This window comes from Guillardia theta, assembly GCF_000315625.1.
Source record: "Guillardia theta CCMP2712 unplaced genomic scaffold GUITHscaffold_81, whole genome shotgun sequence".
NCBI classification, from domain to species: Eukaryota; class Cryptophyceae; order Pyrenomonadales; family Geminigeraceae; genus Guillardia; species Guillardia theta.
Genome location: NW_005434593.1, coordinates 285,715 through 312,651, shown reverse-complemented (window position 1 = coordinate 312,651; position 26,937 = coordinate 285,715). Strand labels below are relative to the sequence as shown.

Sequence of the window (26,937 nt, the reverse complement as noted above, 5' to 3'; positions counted from 1 at the left end):
CACATCTCCCATATCCCCAAGGAAGTAGCGTCTCCCCTCCGTCGGAAGGCCAGACATCAAGGGTAAGAAGCAAGAATCGCAAGACTACGATAAAAGGGATCTCAATAGGAGATGAAGAGACCAGTGGCAACACGCCAAACATTATCGCTGCTTTGCCCCCTGAGACCAAATAATTACGCATTTGCGGTGTTGGAGGAGGAGGAGGAGTACAAGAGAAGCAGGAGTGGAGGAGAACAGGAAGAAGAACAGGAGCGGAAGGAAAAAGTGAGGAGAGGAATCGATTCAAAGATAGTCATTCCATGGTTTCATGAATGCTAACGTTTCTCACAAGCTAAACGCTGAGCGTTCCTTCAGATGACTTTGTCCATGCTGTCGGCGAGACTTGAGTGCAACACAGTTAGACTCTGATAAGAAGGACTTGTGATTGCCAAGTAAGGAAGCTTCAAGATGGCTGGAAGAGCTTCCAAGAATGCGTCCGGTAAGCTCTCGACCCTCCTGCTCTCCCTCCCCTGAGCCGTTGGCACAGCGGAGCATCTCATCAAGGTAGGGCAAGACCAGGGCATCGCTCCCGTGGTGGAGCTGCTGCGATCGGCAGAGGAGACGGTCCAGCAAGGAGCAGCAGCAGCACTATGGTCTCTCTCGGTGACCACCGAGAACAAGATCAAGATCGTGGAGAGGGGCGGCCTCCCCCTCCTCATTCGCATGCTGCGAAGTGCCGACGAAGGGAGCCAGGAGCAGGTGCGTGCATGACTGGCAGCGACATCGGAGTTGACAACTGCTGGCAGGCTGCTGGGTGTTTGTACTCGCTCTCGGTGCTTGCAGAGAACAAGCTCAGCATCGTGCAGGAGGGAGGGCTCTCTCCGCTCATAGGGCTGCTGAACTCCCCCAACCCGGAGGTAGCGAAGCAAGCATGTGGGTGTATCAGGAACCTTGCCGTCAACCCTCTCAACAAGGAGAAGATCTTACAGGAGAATGCGCTACCCTCCCTCATCAACCTCCTCGAGTCCGACGACCCCAAGACGCAGGAGCTCGGGGCCTCGGCGCTGAGAAACTTGGCGGTGAACGAGGCGATCGGGCTGAAGATGGTGGACGCCGGAGTTCTGATCCCCCTCATCGACCTGCTCACCTCTCAGGATAAGAAGGTGGTGGAGCAGGCGGCCATGTGCTTGCGGAACCTGTCGGTGATCCAGTCCAACTGCGAGAGGATGGTGGAGGAGGGAGTGATCGGCCCTCTGGTGTCGCTGCTGCGCAGCAGGGACGATAAGATCCAGGAGCAGGCGACGGCTATTATCAACACCCTCTCCTCTGCCAACGCAGAGAACAAGGCGCTGGTGGTGGAGGAGGGAGGGCTGACGCCGCTGATCAACCTGCTGCGATCGACTAACAAGAGGGTCCAGGAGGAGTCATGTATCACACTCAGGAACTTGTCCTCAAACACAGACAACCAGGTCAAGATCGTTCAGCGTGGAGCTCTACCGGCTCTGATCGGCCTCCTACACTCGGCGAATGCCAAGTTGCAGGAAGCCTCGGCCATTACGCTGAGAAATTGCTCGATGAACAGCGAGAACGAGGTCAGGATAGTGCAGGAGGGAGGACTCCCTCCCCTTATCGCCCTCCTCCGCTCTGGCGACAGCAAGATCCAGGCCAGCGCCGTCATCGCCATCCGCAACCTCTCCACCAACTCCACGAACCAGGTCAAGATCTCCCAGGAGGGAGGACTCCCTCCCCTGATCGCCCTCCTCCGGAGCTTCGACCCCAAGATGCAGGAGCAGGCGTGCGCTGCCCTGAGGTTCTGCGCGGAGAACAGCGACAACCAGGTCAACATCGTGCAGGACGGAGGTCTTGCTCCTATCATCGCGCTCCTCCGCTCTTCGGACCACAAGATCCAGGCGCAGGCGGCAGGAGCCGTACGCAACTTGGCCATGAACGTAGAGAACAAGGTGAGGATAGCACAGGAGGGTGCGATCCAGCCGCTGGTTTCGCTCCTCTGCTTCAGCAACGACGATGTGGACGAGCAAGCGGCTGGGGCCTTGTGGAACCTCTCGATGAACGCCGAGAACCGTGTCAAGATCGTGCAGGCAGGGGCTCTACACCCTTGCATTACACTCCTCCGCTCCTCCGAGCGTCGGGTTCAGGAGCAGGCGCTGGGATGTATCCGCGACCTCTCCGTCAACCCTGACAACAAGGTCAGGGTTGTGCAGGAGGGAGGACTGCCTCACATCATAGCGCTGCTGCGGTCGAGGGAGGAGAGCATCAGGGAGCTGGCGGGATGGACGCTGAGGAACCTGGCGGTCAACGCGGAGAACAAGGTGCTGATCGTAGAGGAGGGAGGGCTGGTCCCCCTCATCGCCCTGCTACACTCGATGAACGAGCGGGCACAAGAGCATGCGGCTGGTGCGCTGCGAAGTTTGTCGGTCAATGCCGAGAACCAGAACCTTATCGTTCAGAACCTCGGCCTCCCGCCTCTCGTCGCCCTCCTCCACAGCCAGAACGCGGCGGTGCAGGAGCAGGCGGTAGTTTGCATACGCAACTTGTCCGTCAACGACGAGAACGAGATCAAGATCGTGCAGGAGGGAGCGCTTCCTCCCCTCATCAAGCTGCTCCAGAGCCCGGTCGAGCGGATCCAAGAGCACGCGGCCGGAGCTCTGAGGAACCTGTCGGTCAACAATGACAACAAGGTCAAGATCGTGATCGAAGGGGCCCTGCCTCATCTTATCGCTCTCCTCCGCTCGAGGGACAAGAGAGTTCAAGTCCAGGCGTGTCAAACTCTGCAGAACATCGCGGTCAACGACGAGAACGAGGTGGCGGTGGTGAGGGAGGGAGGTCTACCGCCCCTCATCGCCCTACTCTCCAGCCCCGACGAGGAGCTGCAGGAGCACTCGGCCGTCGTCGTCCACAACCTGTCCGAGAACGCTGAGAACAAGGTCAAGATCGTGCGAGAGGGCGGGCTCCCTCCGCTGATTGCGCTCCTAAGCTGCTTCAACCTCCGCCTGCTCGAGCTCGCCACTGCTGCCATCATGAACTTGGCGACCAACCCTGAGAACAAAGTGAGGATAGCGCAGCGGGGAGGCATCGCGCCCCTGATCGGCCTCCTGTCCTCCTCCAACGACCTCGTGCAGGAACAGTCGATGGGTGCGATCTGTCAGCTGGCCATGAACGCTGAGAACAAGGTCAAGATCCAGCAGGAGGGAGCGCTTGGGTCCATAATCTCCCTCCTCAAGTCCCCCAACGAGCAGACGCTAATCTACGCGTCCGAGGCCCTACGGCACCTGTCCATGAACGCGCAGAACAAGGAGGAGATCGAAAGGGCTGGTGCCCTTCCCCTCCTCGTCGAGCTCCTCTCCTGCCCCATCGACGAGGTCCAGGAGCACGTGGCGGTCTGCCTGCAGAACCTCTCGGTGAACGCCAACAACAAGATCAGGATCGTTCAGGTGGGAGGACTCCCAGCTCTCATCGAGCTGCTCCGATCAAGAAACAAGAAGGTCCAGGCCCAGGGGGTAGTCGCGCTGCGTAACCTTTCGGTGAACGCGGACAACAAGGTCTACATCGTCGACGAAGGAGCCCTCCCGCCCCTCATCGCGCTCCTCCGCTCCCAGGACGAGAACATCCAGGAGCAGGCGTGTGGGACCATCTGGTCGCTGTCAGTCAACGCCGACAACCGCCCTAGGATCGTGCAGGAAGGAGGACTTCCCTCCCTGATCACGCTCCTCCGCCACGCCAACGAGAAGATACAGGAACTTGCCGTGCTCGCCATCCGCAACATCTCAACCACGGACGAGAACAAGATCAAGATCGTCAGGCTGGGAGGCCTTCCTCCCCTCATCGGCATCCTCCGCTCCACCAACATGCGGGTCGTCGAGCAGGCGGCGGGGACACTCTGGTCGCTCAGTGTGTCGGAGGAGAACCAGATCAAGATCGTACAGGAGGATGGGCTTCAGCTCCTAGTCTCCCTCCTCCGCTCCCCCAACGAGAACGTCGTGGAGCAGGCGGCGGGATGTATCAGGAACCTGTCCATGAACGACGAGAACGACATCAAGGTCGTCAGGGAGGGAGGGCTTCCTCCGCTCATCTACCTCCTTGGCTACCCCGATCCTAACATCCAGGAGCATGCCGTCGTCACGCTGCGCAACCTGTCAGTCAACAGCGACAACAAGGTCATGATCGTCGGGGAGGGGGCCCTCCCCCCTCTCATCTCCCTCCTCCGCTCCCCCTACGAGCGCATCCAGGAGCACGCGGTCGTCACCCTTCGCAACTTGTCGCTCAACGCGGAGAACGAAGTCATGATCGTGCAGGAGGGAGGGCTTCCTCCCCTGGTCGACCTCATGCTCACTCAGAACGAGCGGCTCCAGGAGCATGCCGTCGTCGCCATCCGCAACCTGTCCGTCAACGAGCAGAACGAGGTCGACATCGTGGCAGAAGGAGCTCTTGCTCCTATCATCAACCTCCTCCGCGTCCCCAACGAGGACTTGCAGGAGCATGCAGCGGGTGCGCTGGCCAACTTGTCCTCGAACCCCATGAACAAGATAAGGATCGTCAACGACGGGGCCCTTCCTCCTCTTATCGCTCTCCTCCGCTCTCCCGACGAGCTGGTCGTCGAGCAGGCCGTCATGTGTATGCGCAACCTCTCCGCCAGCCCGGAGAACAGAGCGAGGATCGTTGCAGAGGGAGCCCTTCCTCGCCTGACCTCCCTCCTCCGCTCCCCCGTCGACAAGATCCAGGAAGCAGCGGCAGGAGCGATCCGCAACCTCTCCGGGGAGAACGAGGACTCCGTCGCTGGGGAGGGAGGGATTGCGCTGCTTATCGCCCTCCTCCGCTCCACCAGCGAGAGCACCCAGGAGCAGGCGGCGTCGGCCCTGTGGAGCCTGAGCACGAACGAGAGGAACCAGGGGAAGATCGTGTCCGAGGGAGGTATAGCTCCCCTTAAGGACTGTCTGCGCAGCCCAAACAAGAAGGTGCAGGAGCAGTGCGTCGGGATCATCCGGAACCTGTCCATGAACGAGGCCAACGAGATCCCGATGATGGAGGAGGGGGTACTTCCTCCTCTGATCGAGCTCCTCCGCTCTCTCAACGAGAGAATCCAGGAGCATGCCGCCGTTGCCCTCCGCAACCTCTCCATGCACCCTCGCTGCAAACTGCAGATGGTGCAGGACGGAGTGATGGAGCCGCTGGTTGGCCTTATGCGCTCCCCGCTCCAGATCATCCAAGAGCACACGGTGGTCTGCATCCGGAACCTGTCCATGGCGCTCGACAACGTCATCACCATCATGGAGAACGACGCTCTTCCTCCACTGATCGGCATGCTGCGCCACCATGACCCCAAGATCCAGGAGCATGCTGCCGTTGCCATCCGCAACCTCTCCGTCCACGATGAGTGCGAGGCGAAGGTGGTGGCAGAGGGAGCCCTTCCTCCCCTCATCTACCTCCTCCGCCACGAGATCAAGACCGTGCAGGAGCAGGCGGTCGGGGCCCTCCGGAACCTGTCAGTGATACCCGAGAACAAGAACAGGATCTCCAAGGAGGGAGGGATACCCCCACTCATCCTCCTCCTCAAGTCCAACGTTGACAAGATCCAGGAGCTCGCGGCCTTCTCTATCCATAACCTGTCGGCAGGGAGCATCGTCAATCAGCACAACATCGTGCGGGACGGTGGGCTCGTCCCTCTGATCTCCCTGCTCAGCTCCCGAAACGAGTCGACGGTGGAGCAGGCGATCGGGGCGCTCAGGAACATCACGCTCGTGGACGAGAACAAGCTGAAGCTCGTGGCGGAGGGCGGCCTCCTGCCTGTCCTGACGCTCCTCCGCTTCGACAGAGAGGCGATACAGGAGCATGCTACAGGGACGGTGTGGAATCTGTCGACGCATCCTGAGAACGAGCTGAAGATCGTTCAAGAGGGTGCTCTTCCCCCTCTGATCAAGCTCCTCCGCTCCCGCAACGTCCTCATCGCTCGCCAGGCCTGCGGGGCCCTGAGAAACATCTCGGTCAACGAGGAGGCGAGGGAGGACATCGTGGACGAGGGAGGACTCTCTGCTGTCATCCTCCTCCTCAAGTCCACCGACGCCGGGACGCTAGAGCACGCCTCCGTCCTCCTCCGCAACCTCTCCGTCCCCGCCAACAACAAGGACAAGATCGCCAAGGAGGGAGGACTCGCGGCGTGCGTGGACCTGCTGAGCTCCAAGCACGAGCTTGTCCTCCCGCACGTCGCTGGCGTCCTGCGCAACCTGACGGTCATCGACGCCTACCAGATCCAGATCGTGCGCGACGGGGCCCTCCCTCCCCTCATCGCCCTTATGTCGAACCCGGAGGATGACGTGGCAGAGCAGGCCGTGACTACCATCCGCAACCTCTCCGCCAACCCCTCCCTGGACGTGAAGCTGGTCAGGGACGGGGTAGTCCCTCCTCTCGTCCACCTCCTCCGCTCCCCCAACCCCTCCGTCCAGGAGCAGGCGATCGTCGCGATCCGCAACCTGAGCATCAACCCGCAGAACAAGGTCAGGATCGTCAAGGAGGGAGGACTCATCCCTATCGTCGGCCTCCTGCGCTCGGTCAATCTCAAGGTCCAGGAGAGCGCCGTGATCACCCTTCGTAACCTCTCCACCGACCCGGAGAACGAGGAGGCGATAGTGCGGGAAAGCGCCCTCGTTCCTCTCTTTGCGCTGCTCCGCTCCCCACACGAGATCATCTACGAGCATGCCGCCATCGTCCTCCGCCACCTCTCCATCAACGCGCAGAACAAGGCAGACATGGTGCGGGAGGGAGGACTGCCCTACTTCATCGCGCTGCTCCGCTCCTCCACCAACGAGCAAGCTCAGGAGCACGCAGCAGTGCTGATGCAGAACCTGTCCATGGACAGCACCAACCAAGTGAAGATCGCGAGGGAGGGAGGGCTCCCGCCTCTCATCGCGCTCCTCCGCTCCCAGAACGACAAAGTCCGCATCCATGCTGCCAGCGCGCTGCAGAACCTGTCGGTGAACCCTGAGAACGAGCTGGCGATTGTCCAAGAAGGAGCGCTCCCCGTCCTCATTGCTACCATGACCACCACCGACGACTTCCTGCGCGATTGCGTCATGGCGATCTTGAGGAACATCACTCTGCACCCTGAGAACAAGGTCAAGTTCGTGCGGGAAGGAGGTATGCCGCCGCTGATTGCGCTGATCCGCTCCCTCGAGCCGAGGATCCAGGAGCAGGCAGCTGTCATCCTCCGCAACCTGTCCGTCAACGTGCAGAGCAAGGTCAGGATCGTGAAGGAGGGAGGACTTCCTCCTCTCGTCGACCTCCTCACTTCGGAAAGCGACAAGATCAAGGAGCACGTGCTCGTCTGCCTGCGCAACCTGGCGGCCAACGCAGACAACGAGGCCAAAATCATCGATGCTCGCGCCTCCCCCCCATCTGCGAGAGCCTCCGGTCCCCCTACAAGGCCATCCAGCAGCAGGCGGCTGGCTGCATCCGCAACCTCTCCGTCAACTCCAACAACCATGGCTCCCTTGTTGAGGCTGCAGTCGTCGGGCCCCTCGTCGCCCTCTGCACCTCAGACGAGCCTCTGGTGCAGGAGCAGGCGCTCGTGGCGCTGCGGAACATCTCGGCGAACGAGGCGTTCGAGCTTGAGGTAAGGAGGAACACTCTGCTCCACTCCCTCCCCTTCTTACCTGACACCCTCCCTGCTGCTTCTATCCTTTGTTCTCTCCCTCTGTTCCTCCTTCCCTCCCTCCCTCCCTCAGTCCTCCTTTCCCTCCCTTTTTGTTCCCCTCCTTCCTTCCTCCTGGTTTACCTTCTTCCTCTACCTCCCTCCATCGTCATGGCTCCTCCTTTTCCCTTATCTATCTCCCTTCCCTCTCCTCCTCGCTTCTCCCTCCTCCTCTTCTTCCTCCCTCCCCTTTTCCTCCTCCTTTATTTTCCTCCCTCCCCTCTCCTCATACACCTGCCCCGCTATCGATTGTCCTGCCATTCCGCTCCTCACTCCCCTTCCCTTCTCTCCTCTCCTCTCCTCTCCTCTCCTCTCCTCTCCTCTCCTCTCCTCTCTCACTCTTCTCTCCAGCGTTGTCGCCATCCGCAACATCTCCACCAAGTCAGCACATGACTCCCTCATGGTCGAGCGCGGGATCCTGGCTCCCCTCGTCGCCCTTCTCCGCTCCACCAACGAGAGCGTCCAGGAGCACGCGGCTGGCGCCATCCGCAACCTGAGCGCCAACGCAGAGAACAAGAGGAGGATCGTGCTGGAGGGAGGGCTAGCGCCGCTCATCGGCCTCATCCGAACCAACCAGCAGGCGGTACAGGAGCAGGCGTGCGCTGCGATCCGCAACCTGGCCGTCAACGCTGAGAACTCAGCGAGGGTGATAGAGGAGGGAGGGATACCTCCCCTCGTCCAGCTGCTTCGCTCCCCCTCCAAGAAGATCCAGGAGAACGCGTGCCTAGCGCTGCGCAACATCACAGGGAACGGGCCCAACGAGCTCAAGGTGGTGATGGAAGGAGGGCTTCCTCCCCTGATCGCCCTCCTTTCCATCGACGATCGCGATCTGCAAGAACATGCCGCTGCCGTCTTGCGCAACATCTCCGTCAACACAGAGAACGATCAGATGATAGTGCAGGAGGGAGCTCTAGAGCCCTTGATCCGCCTGCTCTCCTCCCCCGAGCAGAGGGTCCAGGAGCAGGTGGCGGGCTGCCTGAGGAACCTGAGCGTGTCCAACGTCAACAAGCAAAGGATGGCAGCGCTGGGAGGTATTCCCCCGCTGATCGCCCTGCTCAGCTCCCCGCATGAGGAGATTCAGGCGCAGGTCGCCATGGTGCTGCAGAACCTGTCCAAGAACGTGGACAACCGGTACAGGATGGTGGAGGAAGGATGCTTGCCGCCGCTGATCGCCCTCCTGTGGTCGTTCAACGAGGACGTGCAGGAACATGCGGCAGGGACGCTGGCGAACTTGAGTGTAAACGCAGACAACGCGGAGAAGATCGTGGAGGAGGGGGGGATGCCGCTGCTGATAGGCCTGCTCCGCTCCCCCAACGAGCGGGTGCAGGAGCAGGCGGCGGTTGCGATCAGGAACCTCTCGGTGGAGCCGGCGAACGAGATCAAGATCATGGAGGAGGGAGGAATTCCTCCCCTCCTCGCGCTGCTCCGCTACAACAGCGAGAGCTTCCAGCGGCAGGGGACGATCACTCTGCGAAACCTCTCGGTGCACGACGAGAACAAGTTCAAGATCGTGCAGGAGGGAGGGATACCCCTCCTCGTCTCGCTCCTCAAGTCCCCCGACAAGCTGATCCAGCAGCACTCCTGCGGCATCCTCCGCAACCTCTCCGTGCACGCTGACAACTGTACGCGCGTCATCCAGGCAGGAGGCCTCCTGCCCCTGATCGCTCTGATGCGATCCCCCGACCCCATCGTCCAGGAGGAAGCGCTAGTTACCCTGAGGAACATCTCGGCTAACCCTGGAGGAAGGCAGGACGTGGTGAGGGAGGGAGGGCTTTCGCCGCTCGTCGTCCTCCTCCGCTCCCCTCTCAAGAACCTCCAGGAGCAGGCGGCTGCCACCATTCGGAACCTGAGTGCTGATGACGTCATCAAAGTGAAGTTCATCGAAGAGGGAGGGCTGGCGCCGCTTATCCAGCTGATGAGCGTGAACGAGGCCATGACGAGAGAGCATGTGGTAGCGGCGCTGGCGAACCTGACCATGGACACGGCCAACGACTCGAGCATCGTAGCTGCCGGGGCCCTTCCTCTCCTCGTCTCGCTCCTGAAGGACCAGTCGATCAGGACGCAAGAGCACGCGGCGATCTGCCTGCGGAACCTTTCTTGCAACCCAGAGATCAAGGTCAAGATCGTGCAGAAGGGAGGCCTCTCCGCTCTGGTCCAGCTGCTCCACTCCCCCGACCTAGTCGTGCGCGAGCACTGCACCGTCGCGCTCCGCAACCTGAGCTCGGCGGACGAGAACCGAGCACAGATCGTCAAGGACGGAGGGCTTCCTCCTCTCGTGGAGCTCCTGTCGTGCGAGGAGGAAAGAGTGGTCGTGGAAGCTGCGGTGGCGCTGCAGAACCTCTCCATGCTCAGCGGCAACGAGGCAGCGATCGTTCAGGCGGGGGCCATACAGGGCCTGGTGCCCCTGCTGACCTCTGAGGACCCGCTGGTACAGGACGCAGCGTCAGGAGCTCTTGCCAACCTCTCCTCCTTCTCCGACCATGACGCCAGGATCGTGCAGGCCGGGGCCCTCCCAGCTCTGGCCAAGCTGGTGCTCTCCCCGAGTCTTGTCATCTCGGAGCACTCGTCCGCTCTCCTCCGCAACCTGACCGCCTACAACGCCGAGATCAAGATGCGGGCGTTCGAGTCCGGCTGCCTCCCACCTGCCGTCCAGCTGCTCAGGTCCCGGGAGAAGGTCGTGCTCCAGAACGCCGTCGCCATCATCCGCAACCTCTCGTTCCACCCCGAGGTGAAGGTCCGGCTGGTAGAGGATGGCGCCATAGCGTCGCTGGTGGGGCTTCTCAACAACGCAGACGCAGAGGTGCAGGAACATGCTGCTGCTGCTATCCGCAACATCATGGCTGAGAACTAGGGGAGGGGGCTGTTGGGGGTTTTGTCTTCATGTCTTATTGTTTTGCCATGTAAAGTTTCATGTAATCTCCCAGTGTCGATCTCCTCCTTCCTCCTCCCCCCTCTGCGATCCCGTCCTGCTGCTACCGATACAATCACTCTTCCTCCTCCTCCTCCTCCTTCTCCTCCTCCTCCTCCTCCTCCTCCTCCAGCTCTTCTCCTCCTCCTCCTCCTCCTGTTTCTCAGACTTTCCTGATCCCATCATGGGATTGAGCCCAAGGCTTCCCAATCATAGGCAATCATTCTATTGTACAACTCTTCCTCCCCATGCTGCTCCTGCTCCTGCTCCTGCTCTAAGTCCTGCTCCTGCTCTATCTCCTGCTCCTGCTCCTGCTCCTGCTCCTGCTCCTGCTCCTGCTCCTGCTCCTGATTCGTCTATCCTGCTGCTGCCAAACCTCCTGTTTTTGCTCCTAAAGCCGCCCGATGCCCTTGCCCTGATCTAGCTCCCATTCCTGGCGCTTTCCCGCTATGTCGGGCTAGCAATCCACGGAAAGGTGATCATGGTCTTGGGGTTGAAACAGCTTGTTGACCTGTTTACACGCTCAGCTATCTCCTCCTCCTCCCTCCTGCTCCTTCCTCCTCTTCCTCCTCCTCCTCGCGCTCCTCCTCCTCCTCCCTCCTTCGCCTCGTGCTCCTCCTCTTCCTCCCGGTCCCCTTTCTCCTCCACCTCCCCCTCCTCCTCACGTTGCCACTTGGTTGATGATCGCATCGCTGTTGCCGAGCGCCATGGGCTCGTTTGTCGCTTGTTTGTGGCAGTTGAGGCTCCTTTCCTCGACGTACCTCCTCCTCGTCTTAGCACGAGCAGCAGGGGCCGTGGCAAGAGGAGGGGAGCAAGAGGGAGCAGGGGCCGAGGAGGGAGCAGGAGCAGGGGCAGGAGCAGGGGCAGGGGCAGGGGCAGGAGCAGGGGCAGGGGCAGGGGCAGGGGCAGGGGCAGGGGCAGGGGCAGGAGCAGGGGCAGGGGCAGGGGCAGGGGCAGGGGCAGGAGCAGGGGCAGGGGCAGGGGCAGGGGCAGGAGGGCTTCTTTTTACCAAGTTGGTTTTGGGAGGAAGGAGTACGCTACAGTCATGAAGGTTGAGCCCGTGCTGCGTACCAGCCTGTCCACCTTGGACATAGCAAACATCTGCGAAAGTCGTGAGGCAGGTGAAGAGAAAGAGAGGCATTGCAGTGAGTGAGAAGGAAGAGAGGGAAGTGGACGAGGAGGATGCAGAGGAGGACAAGGTCCAGGAGGACGAGGGCGAGGAGGGTGAGGAAAGTGAGGACAAGATCGAGAGGAAGAACGAGGACGAGGACGAGGACGAGGACGAGGACGAGGACGAGGACGAGGAGGTGTGATGTTGTTGAGGGGCTTGCAGAAAGTCATCAGCGAACAGGAGGACATGGGAGCACAGAGGGAGAGGAAGAGCTACTTCTGCCATTGCGATCTTCACGTCGAACACTGACTCTCGGTTGACCTGCCCATCTGCCTTTCTATCAGAGCCCCCTCTTCCTTCTCCCGCTCCTCACCCAGCATGACGATCCTGGAGCCGCTGCGATAGTCAAAGACCCTCACCTGCTGCAGGCGTCATGCTCGAGAGGGCCGTGGCCATGAGCATGCGATCGGACGTTGAGGAGAGCAACGGCCGTCCTCTCCTCCCTGCTCATTGGGATGCTCGCCAGACAGTCGTCCTCCAGCAAGGAGCAGCGAGCTCTTTCTCCTCTCTCCCCGCTGGCCAGCACGTATCTCGCCATCGACTTTGCTGTCGAGTTGTCAGAGACCTGCCAATCAGTCAAGGCAGAGAGCACACGGACAAGATCAGCCGCACAAGGAAGTAAGTCACTGGCTCCTCCCGGCGCTCCCTTGGTATGACAGCGATCGAGCACTTGGCGATTTCAACTGGTAGTTTGTCTCCCCTTGGATGCTTGTCCGCCTGGTCGAACCAGTTCCCTCCCATGCGGATGTGGAGCCCGACCTTGAGCCGGTCGGGGAGGAAGAGCTTTTCCAACGCTGCCCAGTCAGTCATCGAACAATGTGTCAGAGCGGCAGCAGCAGCACCTCAGTACAAGTCCATACCTGACATCATCACTCGCACTTCCTTCACAGGTCGGAACAGCCTCGGGCCAAGTTCCTTCCAGATGTTTATCACACCGATCTCGTCCCTTCCCGCTATCCTCGCAAACTTCTCCTCATACAGAGGGTTGTGAAGGGCAAGCTCCCACCAGAAGTAGGTCTTCAAGGTGACCACGTCATACTGCGACAGGGCGGACGATATGTTCCGGCACAAGAGCGTCTCGTCCCTCTCCACGTCATCCGCAAGGTGGAGCACTTTCCCACTGGAAAAGCGCTCCGAGATGAGACCTCGTGCATCTTGCGCATCCCACGCAAACCCGGGGGGTTCCAGCAGATCTCCTAGTCGGGCTGGCTGCCCGCCAGGCATGTCTCGGATCTCCTTCTCGTAGAACTTCGTGTGCTGGTGCTCCCAGTCTACAAACATGATGCGGTTGGTTGCAAGAGCAATCACAAAGCAGCTCATCATCGCCCTCAGCCGGTTTGCTAGCCCGTACAATGGCTGGCACACCAGGATCCTTGCAGCGCGAGGGTTCGTTCGAGCCTCCTCCAGGGCCGCACGATGATGCTGCGAGTACAGCTCGAAGAGGCTGGAGCTAGAAGTAGCTGCGAGCAGGAGATCAGTCTCTTCCCCCCTCGCTCCTCCTCCTGGCATCGCCAGCAGCAGGCAGCATATCAGCAGGGCGCTGGTGGATGTTGTTCGCACCATGGCGCTAGCCCGCCTCAGGCATATCCCCGGGGCCTGTCCCCCCGGGCCCGGTTTCAGTGACAGTCTCAGACCTACTTTACTCAAAGTTAAGTTAAAAATCAGTACGAGGACAACTCGGTTGGTCACTCATCGGAAACGGCTGTAGTAAAAAGCGGGACTGACCGGTGGTAGGGGTACCTTTCATAGGCAGGTAGCATGGAATAAGTGGGGTAGGGTACGGATTGATAAGTGACTCTGAAGATAGATATCTGGGACCCCCACCCCCCCTCTAGCTTTTTTGTTCGGAAACGTGGAGAAAGAAGGGGTACAATAATAAGGGAGGCACCCACAGATATTTGAACCATTTTGGACGATATCCATTAATTTTCAAATCTTGGTCCATTATTTCAGTGTTGTCAAGATAAAATAGTGGGTATGGCGAAAGTTACATCAATAGCGAGGGTCACATGGAGGAGGGAGGAGGGAGGAGGGAGGAGGGAGTAGGGAGGAGGGAGGAGGGAGGAGAGTTAGAATGATCAGCTAGGTCAAAGGGGCTGAGGAAGAGGAGGGATGATGTTTAGACGAGCTTTCGAGATTCGGTTAAAGTGCATCAAGAGATGGAAAAGGAGAACTGAACCAGGAAGTGCCCCTAGTGTCAGGGAGGGAACATGGTTTGCTGTCGCTTAGCCATCGTGCAGTTGTTATCCTTTGAATGCTTGATTTATCTGTAGAGTTTGTCTGAAATGTTTTTACCTCAGGAATTCACAACAGTATTCTTGCTCGCATGCATACAAGGAATCATACAGTATAATTGCAACAGATTGAGATGAACACCAACGTTCATCCCACAGTTTATCCAAGCACTGATGAAGATAATGTTGTACATCGAGCCAACTTACCCTACCTTGAAACTCACTCTCAAGTGCTTGAACCAAACCTCTACCAAGGGTTGCAGTGGCCAGAGACACAGCCAGATCAATGGAATCCCTGCCAGAACAATCATGATGGGAATATACCGCATATGCCGACGAACAATGCCACGGCGTTCGAAGTTTCATCACAAAATGGTGCGAATTTCTCACTGGCACCACCATTTTACCATGAGCCACTCGCAGCATCAGACCCTGTCCAGCATGGTTTGTATGGAGCACCGTACCAGTTCGGAGCAAATTACCCCTTTCCCCAGCAAGTCCCTACAACTCAGTTTGTGCCCGGACAGATCACTGCCGACGAGGATCCCTCCCCACAACCGATGAATCAACCATTTGCAAACGATCAATATTTCTCCTCCTCTTCCTCTGTTGCCGTCCCTGCTCCAACGTACACCCCCGCGATTTTCGAGCCTGGCCCGCTTCCCTTCGCCGTGCCAGATGGAAATAATGTACCCAACAGTTCATCGCAATTCCATTTCGACCATGTTTCAGAACCACCGCACAGCTCAGCGCTCACGACATTTTCGATATCAGCGAACGACAATGCTTCTAGCTACACCAAAACCAGTTACGTTGGCGCTTCGGAGATCGCCCGACCTGTCGACTGTCGCTCGAGTCCTTCTTCAGATTGGCTCTCTTCGTGTACGGAAGAATCTTTCGAGCGTCAGTCTACGCCGAGCTCTCTCATGCAAGGCTCTCAGAGTTCTGCGAGCATCAGTTCTTGTTCTGGCAGCGGCTCCTCCCTCAACGCGCCACCTTCAGCCTCTCCCCTCTCCGTTTCGCCATTTCATGCTTGTCAAGAATTGAACCAGGTCGGCCTCAGCTCAATCTTCACGCCTGTGGCCAACGAAAATGAGGATGGATTTCAAGGGCTTGACCAGCAGTGTGTTGAAAACTATGGCCACTCGGATCAGTTCTTCACCGGGACAAATCCTGCTCTACGTTTCTCCACCTCTCTCGAGAGTGGGGCACCCAACACTTTCGAGGCTTGTCTGATCAAACACTCTGCAGTCTCAAACGGGCATTTCTCGAATGCTGCTCAGATGGTGGAATATGGTGACGTCACCTATCATCAAACTGTCGGCTATCCTGTTGGTGTCAGGGGACTTGAAAACTCTTGGAATAATTTGAATGTATTGCACGAATCTGCAATGCAGCCTCATTCTAACTTCGATTTGCTGCTTGGACCACCTCCAACGTTGACAAGCTCCAAGGCGAGGACGAGGCCGTCAAGGCTGACCAACGGAGCATGCAGTGAGTGTAGGAGGAAGAAGCAGAGATGCAACGGCTTGCTGCCCTGTGGGAACTGTTTGCTGCGGGGAGTTGGATCGAAGTGCGACGCGAAGGTTAACGGAAACGTGAGCTTCCTCACCCCGGAGAGTATCGAGTGCCCGCTGTCACTTGATTGCTCGATGACGTTTGAGGACGCCAAGAGTCCGGACTTTCAAGCACTTTTGCAAGCTTCGACGGTCATCGGCATCAACCCGATGATGATGAAACGGTCTTGGGAGTTCGGATGCCACTCGAGCACTCTGCTCAAACTGTTCAAGAACCTGCCCAACGATCTCCTCAAGGTTCTCAACGATGGGATCTCAGATCTGAGCTTTCTCGTTCGCTTGCAGTCCACCCGAGCCAACAACAAGCTCCTCACTCAATCCTCGGCGAAGCCCGGTGACTTGGAGGAGTCCTCCCAAGACATCTACAACAGCTTCCAATCAAGATTCGGGCACGACCGATGGATCGCCTTCGAGACTAACAAGAGCACAGGGGACAGAGCTGGATGTCGGTTCGGGCCAACGCTCAGTCACCTCTTTGGGCTCCACCATGAAGAGTTCAAATGCCGTTTCCTGCGCAACGAGGTCGACCTCCCTTGGTCTGAGCTGGACTACCTGACTATCCTCCTGGACATCTGCTCGTCCTGCACCTCCAAGAACACCGTGCGGTACTGGCCCATCATCGGGAGAGTGGGCGGGAAAGTGGACGGAATGATAGTCAAAGTCACCACGATCCGAGATTTCGACGAGTGGGGAAGGCTGGAGCGAGTCATCTTTGTCTACGACTTTGCGCAAGAGGACGAGTTCAACGAGGACATGCGATCTCGGCCTTCGCTCTGGCCCTGTCACAAGGGTGGTTCAAAGTCAGACTTCCAGAGCATGCTCAAGTCCCATCGGAAGGATGTGCATGTCATGGGTAAGATATCGCAGCTCAGACGTTCTCTCGAGGGATCCAGGAGGCTCGACTTTGCCAAAGAGAAGGTATGTGTCCTCCTCCTCCTCCTCCTCAAATACCTCGTCCTTCTCCAATACCTCATCGTTCTGACAAAACATCCCTCCGCCTTCCTCGCTGTGTCTGGCTGTTGTTCAATGGACACTGACTTGTTCCGTCGTTGCAGGCGCTGACTGTCCTGACTCCGATCATGAGAGCCTGTCAAGTCGCTAGGCAGAGCGTGCCAGGAATAGAGTGGAGCGAGAGTTCCAACCAATAGAGGTCAAGCCCCTCCTGTACTGTTGTTTAAGAAATATTAATCAATGAAGAAACATGGAAGCTGTTGGATCGGACTCACTCTGCACAGGAACTTCTGCAGGAAAAACTGAGTGTTGGCCAAGGCTCTGGCCGCTCCGATCAGCGTCCGTCGGGGAGGACTCATCCGTGAACTGACTCAGACTACTGGCCTGGTACCAGGCCTGCTCTGGCCTGCTACCTGGCCTGCTCTGGCCTGCTACTGACTCACAGCTGACTCAGTGAAACTCCAAACTAGGTGGGGATGAGGGTTCACCCACCTTTATATGTCGGGGAATGCAGGCGGTGCACGGAGGGGCCGGGTGCTGCTGCTGCTATGCGCCAGCCTGGCAGCTGTAGAGAGCTTCGTTCCTCAGTCTCCTCCTCCTCCTCCTCCCCACTCTCTCAGGTCCTCTCCTCCTTCCTTGCAGCCGCCGCCCTCCCTGCGGCATCCCTGGTTCAAGATGACCCGAACGGCGGTTCAAGCTGCTTCAGGTCCTGGAGCCGTCCGAGGCATCCTGTTCGACGTGGATGGGACGCTGTGCGACTCTGATCCTGTGCACTTTGAAGTCTTCCAGGAGCTGTTGATGAAGGAGGGGATCAATGGCGGCAAACCCATCGACGAGCACTTCTTTCGCACCATGATAGCAGGACGGCAGAACGCGCTTATCTGCAAGGACCTCTTCCCGCACTGGACGGTGGAGCAGGCCGAGCGATGGAGTGAGATGAAGGAAGCGAGATTCAGAGAGATGGCAGTAGGCAAGCTGAAACCCATTGAAGGTCCCCCGATCTTCCCTTGCATGCCCCCTCCTCCTGTGTGCTGATCCTATCCTAGGCCTGCAGGAGATTTTCCACTTCCTCGACCAGGCAGGGATCAAAAAGGCTGCTGTCACCAACGCCCCGCGCAAGAACGCAGAGTTCATGCTGTCAGTGCTGGGAAGGCTGGACTGGTTTGACACCATCGTCATCGGGGACGAGTGCAAGAAGGCCAAGCCCGACCCGATGCCCTACCAGATCGCGATGGAGCGACTGGGGCTGAAGCCGGAGGAGACAGTGGTGGTGGAAGACTCGCCGTCAGGAGCGACGGCTGGCGTCAAGTCGGGAGCCTTCACAGTTGGGATTTTGACAAGTCAGCATGCGGACACACTGACATCGGTAAGAGTTGCTGCCTGCTGGCGGGTATGGCGGTGACGGGCTGGGCAGGTTGGTTGTAAGATGTTGATCAAAGACTACAGGGATGCTGAGTTTATGACGGTGAGCTCGATATTGTCTTGTTGGCTGCAAGGGTGAAATGGTGGGGCAGATGATTGGATCGATGAATTCTGAGGATATACAAAGCGTGCTCAAGGCTTGATAGCGGCTGTTGTTGTCTCCTCCCGTGTATTTCTTACTTCTCTGAGATCTTGAATAAGAACTTCTCCTTTCGTGCTATCTTGACACAAGTCTACCCGTGCGCAACGAGAGTTTTCCTTATGGTTTCATGTGAAGAGGTAGAATGTGGGGGAGAAGTGGTGAGGGTAGAAGCTGTGAGAGAAGGGGAGGGAGTAGAAGGGAAGGGAAAGAATAGGTGAGGAAGAGATTGCTTTGTAGGCTAGAAGGGTATGGAGGAAGGAAACCACGCAAATCTCGTCCCCCGCTCCCCTCCTCCCCTCCTCCCCTCCCCTTCCCTTCCCGCCCTTCACTCCCTTTCTTTCCCCTCCCTCCCTTCGCCTCCTCTCTCCCCTCTCCCTCTCTCTCTCCTCACCTTCTCCTCGTCCCTTCCCTCCGTTTCCCGCCATTTTTGTGAACATGCTTCTTGCTCCATCTCGCCGCAGTTGTCTGCCGCCCTTCCTCTGAACGTTGGCTTCCCCCCTCCTCCCCCCGCCCCCCCCTGGCTTTTCTCTTCCCCCTCCTCCCCCCCCCTGGCTCCCTGCTACTTCTTCCCTGCCCTCTGGCACCTCCTCCCTCCTTCCCTCCCTCCTCCTCCTCCTCCTCCTCCTCCTCCTCCTCCCCCTCCTCCTCCTGCTCCTCCTCCTCCTTCCACGCGGTCCCTCCCTCCCTACTCCGATACCCCGGCTCAACTTTTCAAAATTTTCTTTCTGCGGGTTCCCATGGAAAGGGGGCGATCGGGCGCAATGGCGGCGTACGGCTCCTTGGAGGAGCTATGCGATGGTGAGAGAAGAGGAGGGAGCAGGATGGAGCAGGAGAGAGCAGGAGAGAGCAGGAGGGAGCAGGAGAGAGCAGGAGAGAGCAGGAGAGAGCAGGAGGGAGCAGGAGGGAGCAGGAGAGAGCAGGAGAGAGCAGGAGAGGTGAGGTAGGAGACTGAGAAAGAAAAGTCGCCAAATGGACGATAGGATGGGATGGGATGGGATGGGATGGGATGGATAAGGAGGGGAGAACAGGGAAGGGGAGAGGAGGGAGGAGGAGGTAAGGGGGGAGGAGGGGGAGGATCGTACGAACTTTATCTCCTCCGTGTCTCCTCCTCTCCTCACCATCAACATGGCAGAAGCAATCCGCGAAGTTGACTTAGTCTTCGAGCTGGTTCGCTCCTGTTGCTCCCTGGTGCAGTCCCATGACTGATCTAGCAGATGGAAGTAGACAAGAAGCTGACGATAAGCGGTAACATGACACGATGAGGGCTTGCGGCTATCATGTGAGGGAGTGACAGCAGAGCAGGGTTCAAACCAGCCTACCTCTCTGCAGCCACCCATCGCCTTCGAGCTCTGCGACATGTCCGTTGTTGGGGTTGAGATGGGGACGATCGAGCGTGTAAGAGTGCTTGCCGTAGGTGACGTCGGAGACCGGGGTACACCATGTTGTCAGCAGTGGTGAGGAGTAGCAGATGAAGGAGGAGGAGCTAGTTGTGATCAGAGCCGTTCAGGGCTGCTCGGGAGATTCTTGCGGCTGCTGCGCATCATCAATGAAAGATCGTTTGAAGTGCATTGGAGAAAGTTGGCCGAGGTGACGGTCAGGCTAGTCTACAACTGCTCGACTTCAGAGACTGGAAGGGTTGTACAATAACTTCCCTCAACTTCAACTGACGATGTGTTTACAGCTCGCTACGTTGAAGGAGAACAGGAGTGTAGAGGAAGTTTGTAGAACGCTGGCAGAGAGGAGCAAGTAGACTGATAACGTGTATGTTGTTAGATGCTTTCATGCTGAACTTCTGAACAGGTATGCAACACCTGAAGTCGCCGAGTGTTGTGTAGGAATTCTTTGCAATCTTGCAATGTATGTCGTTTTGCGCAGTAGGAATGATGGAAACGATTGAAAAACAAATGCAGGTGTCATCCTGAACAGCGTGGAGAGAGAATCATCAATGCGAGTGGTCACAAAGAAATCGTTCGCGTCATCGGTCACTTGCTATTTACGTGTCAAACGCTACCCTGACATTCTGCAGACGATGCGAAAGTGTCAGGACATGTTGTCCTGCAAGCGATTATTGCTGTACAAAATCTGAGCTTCCAGAACGAGTATGCACAAAGACAGCTGACAGTGAGCGGCGCCATTGGAGCGCTGATAACTCGTCTGAAGATCACGTTCAAGGTCGTTTGTAGACTAGATGTTCTACAGCGTTTGATTAGCAATCAGGAGGGATTGTCGTCTCTTTGTGATGAAAGTTGTACAAGAACATCAGAGTTTGTTGTGACAGCAATGAGAAATCTTCTTGTCAACAATGTAGATGGAAAAGTAAGAAGACTATAGCTCTCTGAGTTCTTGTTCCTGAAGCTTTCCTGAAGCGAATTTTCTTCACAAGTGGTGGGCTGCGAATATTTCTGCAGCTCATTACAGGCGAGAGCAGACAGGGCTCATGCAACTCTGCACTGACCTTGCATGTAATAGGAACATGGTTTCTTTGCAACGTCAAGACGTTCAAACTTCCCTATGCCAAGCATGAGCTCGAATCCAGCGACGTCGAGCAATCTCTGCTGTCAGACCCGCACAACTACAGGTGCAGCTGCTGCTCGTGTGGTTTGAGTTTCCTCAGCGTGCGAAAGGTCCAACGGGGAAGAGGGTTATGTCCCAAACGCAGTCTCATGTATCCGCATGCTACTTGCAGGTGAAGAACTCTGGAGCTACTTGACTGACTGACTGACTGACTGACTGACTGACTGACTGACCGACTGACTTTGCCTGCCTCTCACACTTGTCTTAGATGTCCCCGAATCCAGGAAGCTCAGCGTTCAACTAGTCAGACTTCCTCATTGCTCTCTCACTCCTTACATATAACAACGCCAGGGGATTGTTTCTGTGTTTGACTGGCTGCTTCATCGAGGCACATCCGCCACTAGAACCCAGGTTCCTCTTTTCTCATATCCCTGCTCCTCCTCCTCTTCCCTTATTCTTCCTCTTCCTTCCCTTCACCTCCTCCTCCTCCTCCCCCCCCCCTCCTCTTCTTCCTCTTCCTCTTCCTCCTCTTCCTCCTCTTCCTCCTCTTCTTCCTCTTCCTCTTCTTCTTCCTCCTCTTCCTCCTCTTCCTCTTCCTTTTCCTGTTCTTCTTCCTACTTCTCCATTTTCGTCTTCCTTTTTCTCGTTCTCTCCGTTTTGATCTCCCTCACCCTCATCCTCATTTTTCCTCTTCCTCCTCCTCCTCCTCCTCCTCTCCTTACTCCATCTCTCCATCTTCTCGTCTTCCTCCATTGAAATTTTCTCTCAGGTCCTCGGAGCTTGCGCCTCCCTTGCCACGTCATCAAGCGAGATTCTCGTTACTTTGTGTGAACATGTCACATAGTGTACCGACTCTACTCCAGAGCCTGCTACTTGAAGCCGACCTGGTACAGCAAGTGTTTCTAGTCATTCAGGTAACCTCCCCTCCTTCAGCTCTCGACCAGCTGATAGTTAGTCTCGCAGCACTACCTGCGCAGCTTCGCAGACCGCGACCCTCTTCTCCTCTCCTCTGCGTGTGCTTGCTTTCGAAACCTGCTCTCGGGTTCCATTCCCGCAAGGAAGGCTTTTGCGGAGCATCCTGACAGAGTAAAAGTCTTGGTGAGACATTTTGCAACGTCATATTCTGTTGGTGATGAATGTAGATTGATGTTATAGAGGAATTTTCATCCTCCCAAGAGCAGGTCAGGGGTCACGTGCTTGCCAACCTCTTGGCCTCAGTGCGGCTGTCGAGCGACTGTGAACGAGGTCAAGTGAGCGTGGTGGGATGAAGATGATGAAGTTCACGAGTAGGTTGGGAATGCGCATCAGAGAAAGGTTTCCTTTCCCTGTGTCTCACACTGTTGAAAGGAAGGGACGTCGAAGTGAGCCTGACTGATTGAAGATGAAAGTTTGACATGTTGTTGCTCAAGATCACAGATCAAGCGATCGGTATCTTTCTGCAACTCATCTCCACGAGAGCGAACATGGAGAGAACAAGGATTGAAAGGTAAGAGGAGTTGAAGTTTGGGGCTGGTGACGCCTCCGTTGATTTGCAGACTTTTGTCATTTACTGTCACCCTCGGTCTCATCGAAGAGCTATGTCAGTTTTTGACGTTTGACGAGGTCAAGTGAGTACTCGTTCACGATGACAGCAACAAGAGCTGACTTTCTGCTCTCGTTCAGTGTGGACAAGAAGTTACTGTTTGCTACGTTACACTGCTTTGCAAGCTCTGCACATCATCACAGATTGTTGCGTTCGTTACATTACGTCGTTGGATTTAAGGTGAGTTAACGAGTTCACATACATGACATGACGAGCGTTGAAGGCAATGGGAAGCGTGAAGGAAAAGATCAGATTGTTGGACCAGAGCTCTGCTACCGAAGATCATGCGGCAAAAATTTTGGAGATGATAGAGCGTGAGATAGAGAATTGTCGAGCAGATGTACAGAGCAGCATACGACCTGAAGAGATTTCTTACAACTTCAAGGTTGGAGACATTCGCTGAAAACTGACGAGTTGGTTTCCGTGATATTCCTTGAAGTGTTGTCCTTGATGTTGATGATGATGTCTTCAACATGTTTCTCAAACATTCCTCGACTTGTTTGTAGAGCTGCAACGGGTCATAATGTTTCGTCAACAGGAGGTGCGGAGGTCACCAAAGGCTCTCTCCCCAAACAGCCGTAACTTCCACTGCCTCAACTCAGTCCGGGGTGACTGACTGTGGAGCGAATAGGAAACAACCTCTCTATAGGTGTTTGGACTGCTTCTATCGTCGGTCAAGACCCTTCAGTATAGTCGCTCGTATCCCTTCCCTTCTCACTCCTACCGCAGACTCCGGTTGGTAACGTGACTTTCGCTACATTCGACGACGCGCAGCGATCGATGCGAGCCAGGACCGGCAGGAGCCGTCAGAGTCTGTCAATGTCTGTATGAGGCAGACAGGCAGCCGGGCATGCAGGAAGTTGTAGGAGGACAGGAAGAAACATGTAACATAACATTTTTCAAATTCAACTTTCCCTTCAGCAGACTGGAATGTCAGGAGGGTTGTTGTAAGGAACCCAACATTCGCTGCACCTGCACAGCCATCTCCTTCAGTGTCGTCCTCAGCAGCTCCCCAACTGACCTCTGGGTGCTGCAGGTAGCGTTGTTGGTGGAGCAGCACCACTTGGCAGGCTTGGAGGGAGGCATGTCTCCAATGGGCTGAAAGGAGCAGGATAAGGAGGATGGAGAGCAAGAGAAGGGAGGAGAGCGAGAGAGAGAGAGGATAGAGTAGGGGAGAAGGAGAGAAGGGCAAGAAGGAGAAGAGGAGAGAGAGAATCAGGGAGGAGGGGTGGACGAGGAAAGGAGAAGGGAAGGAGCACATTACTTGCGGTATTCCCTTGTCCTCGGACACACACTGGACAGAGACGATAGAAGGAACGAGGAACCCTGCGGAATGGGATCAGACGTCAAGTCAGAAACCTTCTAACCTTGTCACTTGGATCTGCCTTCACGTAGACACGTAGGAAGGGGGCAGAGGGTGGGCAGGTGCAGGTTTCACCGTCTGAGCACGTAGTCAGGTCCTTCAAGTCCGGTACTGCCTCGCTCTACCAGGTATCGGTGCGTCGAAGGGACAAGGGAAGCACTGGACGAAGTACTTGTCACGTACCCACCTGAAGCTGCGAAGAGGTCAGAACCTTCAAGCTGGGACACAGCACAGCCATGCGTCATACTTCTTTTCCGGGCATGTCCAACTACAGTCCACACCAGCATTGGTCCACTTGACGTCCTTCACTGGTAGATTGCAGGACGTGCACCCATCCTTGGAAGCTGACACAATCTGTCCTTCCTTGCAAAAGGTGCACGTCGCTGACCCCCGGGGCGAGTATGATCCTTGCGAACAGGCCAGACAGAAAGTAGATGACGTAGCCCCTGTATCTGAGAAATATTTCCCTGCTTCGCACTGGCTGCAGTCGCCTCCCCCTGTCGAGTACTTCCCTTTTGGGCAAGCGGAGCAGCTAGAGGACCCGCTGACTGACGTCTTGCCTGCGGGACAGTCGGTGCAGTACGTTGCTCCTGGTACGTTAGAGATCTTTCCAACCGCACAAGCTGCACAGGACGAGCTCCCAACCAGCGAGAAGTATCCCTGACTGCAAGTAGAACAAGCCTCTGGTGAGCTGGCTCCCGAGATGTTGGAGTAATTCCCAGCAGCACAAAGGATGCAGGTGGTGGCATTGACCTCCACCCCAAACTTTCCTGCTTCACAATTACGGCAGGCGGCAAATCCGAGCTGAGAATATTTCCCAGATGGGCAGGAGTAACAGGTGCTCGAGTCGGTGTCCGAGGAGAAACCAGGAGAACACAACCTAACAACACAGTCAGCTTGACTAGCGACTCGACCTCCTCCTCATCACCAGCAGAACGTAGACTGAGAAGAGTTCGAGTACGTCCCCGTGGCACATGACGCGCAAGTCAAGTCGCTGGCCCGGTAGAACTTTCCAGGGACACATCCCGAGCATGTGGATTGGCCGGAGGTAGAACTTTTGCCGATCTCGCAGTTGGTACAGGAACTTCTTCCACTCGATCCAGCGAATTTTCCAACTGGACAAGCTTGACAGACTGACCAACCGGCTTCCGAGAAAGTTCCGTTGGGGCAGAGCTGGCAGAGCTGAGTCGAGTTGGGAGAGAACTTCCCAGCTGGACAGGGCTCGCAGAAGGTGGAGAAGGGCGTCACATAGCCAGGGGCACAGGGAGCGCACGAGGAAGATTTCCTGACAGATGTCTGCCCGACAGGGCACCTCTCGCAACCGTCGCCGACACTAAACCATCCTGCAGCGCAGTCATAGCAGACTGAGTCCCCGAGCTTGGTCGACGTGCCGTTGGCACACGAGGAGCATGAGGTTGCACCAGCAAGGCTGTACCTGTCAGCGAGAGTCAGAGAATGTTTGCATGCGTCAGTGCCCACGTACTTCCCAGCTGTACACGACAGGCAGGTTGTCGTCTGTCCCACAGCATAGGTGCCGCCGGGGCACAAAGCGCATCCATTGTCTCTGCCATAGCACTTCGAGTTCTTATAGGAGCCGGCTTCACACTGGCAGAGCTTGCAGGAAAACGTGGATCCCTGGACTTCCAGCCAGTAGTTCTCTTCGCAGATCATGCACACCGAGTAGTGAGATGAGTCGCATTCGGCCATGTAAGTGTTAAAGCCGCGAGGCCCGACATCGAGGGAGCCCGCGATCCAGCGCGACAGCGAGCACCAGTCCCTCCCCAGCGAGTCTGCCTGCTGGGTCGTTCCAGTCCAGTAGTAGCCTTCAAAGGCAGAGATCAACGCCAGGACTCGGGATATGTCCACAGGATACACGGAGAGGTTTCCTGCAGAAACAAGATTAGTTCACGTTTCAGCAGTGATCGGCCTGGTTACCTCTCTCAATCAAAATCCCTCCTCTCAGCGCACACACGTTCACAGACTGATTGTAGCCTCCCCTCTGACTGAGGAAACATGCGTGCTGGTTCCTGTCGCATGCCACTTTACAACTGGGATCGCACTGACAGGCCAGTAGAAGATTTTCCGACATCTTCATCGCAGGGTCGCACTGCGCACAAGAGCTGGCGGCGCTCACGTTGTTGTATGTGCCTGGGCTACAGAGGACACACTGACCTGAGCCGTTCAAAGGCTTGAACGAGCCGGAAGTGCAGGCTCTGCATGGGTTGAGGAGGTCGCTAGTAGTCTCGTACCCCCTGTCGCAGATGCATCCGAAGTCTCCCTCGTTAGAGACGCTCCCTGACAGGCAGGCAAGGCAAACAGTAGCAGCGGAGGTGTTGACGTAGAAGTTTGGACTGCAGCTGACGCAACCCGACGATCCCAGTACGCTCTTGTACTTCCCCGTCGGGCAGGCCTCGCATGGACCCCCGTCTGGACCTGTGTACCCCTTGTTGCACCGGCAGTCTACGATGTTGTCGCTCCCTACTGGAGAGCTCGAATGCGCAGGACACACGGCGCAGTCTTGTCGCGTATTCGAGGCAGAGAAGTTGAGGTAGGTGTCTGCTGGGCACGAGCTGCAGTTGTGCGACCCAAGCTCCTCCTTGTACTGCCCTGGAATGCAGGCATCACAAGCGTGACCGTTGCGACCCCAGTATCCAGGGATACACTGGCAGTCCGTCAAGTACACGCTGCTCGTGTTGGCCGTCGACGAGTGCGCCGGACACTCGTAGCAAGCCCCCGGCCCGGACATGTTCTTGTATGTCCCGACCGCGCATGGCGTACAGGTGTCCGTCCCGTTGACAAGCTTGTACTTCCCGACTTCGCAAGCCCTGCAACCCTCCGCGTAGCTGCCCGTGTACCCCGGCAAGCACAGGCACGCTGTGATGTTGTCGCTTGCTACCGGCGAGCTTGCGTTCCCCGTGCAGGCCGTGCAGTAGGTCGAGCCCTCCTGGTCTGAGTAGGTGCCGGCGTCGCATGCCGTACACTGCGTCTGTCCAGGGACGTCGGCGTAGTACCCGGCCGAGCAGATCGTACATTTCTCTCCATCGTTTCCGCTGTACCCTACGTTGCATGTACAATCCGTCCTATTGGGACTGGCTGGTGAGGGCGTAGTGGAATATGTCGGACAATCAGTGCACAGGCTTGATCCAGAAGTATTTTTGTACTTGCCCACTGCACATGCCGTACACTGATGACCAAAGATAAAAGTGAACGTGATGCCAGAGTCACCAAAGGGACCAAAATATCCTTGATTGCAAGAACAATTCCACAAAACGATGCTTGCCAAGGGAGAATCCGAATATCTCGGACACGTTTGACAACCCGAAGACCCCAGTACGCTCTTGTACTTCCCCGTCGGGCAGGCCTCGCATGGACCCCCGTCTGGACCTGTGTAC

At 56.9% G+C, this 26,937-nt stretch overlaps 6 protein-coding genes across 6 annotated transcripts; 4 read left to right on the top strand and 2 right to left on the bottom strand.

Annotated features, from left to right (window-relative positions):
- Window positions 1-746: 746 nt before the first annotated feature.
- On the top strand, window positions 747-10,603 carry GUITHDRAFT_89280 (hypothetical protein; the record flags this gene model as incomplete). Its single annotated transcript, XM_005825735.1, has 5 exons — window positions 747-2,129; window positions 2,247-5,636; window positions 5,874-7,190; window positions 7,430-7,714; window positions 8,091-10,603. 5 exons carry the CDS (start codon window positions 747-749, stop codon window positions 10,530-10,532), a joined length of 8,817 nt encoding a protein of 2,938 aa, XP_005825792.1. The 3' UTR covers window positions 10,533-10,603.
- Window positions 10,604-11,250: 647 nt separating this feature from the next.
- On the bottom strand, window positions 11,251-13,323 carry GUITHDRAFT_115138 (hypothetical protein; the record flags this gene model as incomplete). The annotated part of the gene is made up of 5 exons (XM_005825734.1): window positions 11,251-11,690; window positions 12,074-12,119; window positions 12,287-12,325; window positions 12,373-12,554; window positions 12,621-13,323. The coding sequence occupies 5 exons, from the start codon at window positions 13,321-13,323 to the stop codon at window positions 11,251-11,253; spliced, it is 1,410 nt and encodes a 469-aa protein (XP_005825791.1).
- Window positions 13,324-14,323: 1,000 nt separating this feature from the next.
- On the top strand, window positions 14,324-16,719 carry GUITHDRAFT_115137 (hypothetical protein; the record flags this gene model as incomplete). Its single annotated transcript, XM_005825733.1, has 3 exons — window positions 14,324-14,369; window positions 14,418-16,489; window positions 16,627-16,719. 3 exons carry the CDS (start codon window positions 14,324-14,326, stop codon window positions 16,717-16,719), a joined length of 2,211 nt encoding a protein of 736 aa, XP_005825790.1.
- Window positions 16,720-17,197: 478 nt separating this feature from the next.
- GUITHDRAFT_115136 (hypothetical protein) lies at window positions 17,198-18,087 on the top strand (the record flags this gene model as incomplete). The annotated part of the gene is made up of 4 exons (XM_005825732.1): window positions 17,198-17,513; window positions 17,569-17,888; window positions 17,937-17,987; window positions 18,037-18,087. 4 exons carry the CDS (start codon window positions 17,198-17,200, stop codon window positions 18,085-18,087), a joined length of 738 nt encoding a protein of 245 aa, XP_005825789.1.
- Window positions 18,088-18,847: 760 nt separating this feature from the next.
- GUITHDRAFT_115135 (hypothetical protein) lies at window positions 18,848-22,585 on the top strand (the record flags this gene model as incomplete). Its single annotated transcript, XM_005825731.1, has 17 exons — window positions 18,848-18,884; window positions 19,219-19,253; window positions 19,301-19,331; window positions 19,384-19,500; window positions 19,594-19,721; window positions 19,768-19,832; window positions 19,887-19,943; window positions 19,997-20,067; window positions 20,113-20,258; window positions 20,304-20,402; window positions 20,453-20,664; window positions 21,445-21,514; window positions 21,564-21,698; window positions 22,010-22,086; window positions 22,136-22,207; window positions 22,263-22,362; window positions 22,406-22,585. 17 exons carry the CDS (start codon window positions 18,848-18,850, stop codon window positions 22,583-22,585), a joined length of 1,632 nt encoding a protein of 543 aa, XP_005825788.1.
- A 1,287-nt stretch (window positions 22,586-23,872) lies between these two features.
- GUITHDRAFT_54046 (hypothetical protein) lies at window positions 23,873-25,153 on the bottom strand (the record flags this gene model as incomplete). Its single annotated transcript, XM_005825730.1, has 2 exons — window positions 23,873-24,226; window positions 24,680-25,153. Coding segments are annotated over 2 exons (828 nt in total), but the record flags the coding sequence as incomplete, so codon positions are not given.
- Window positions 25,154-26,937: the final 1,784 nt, after the last annotated feature.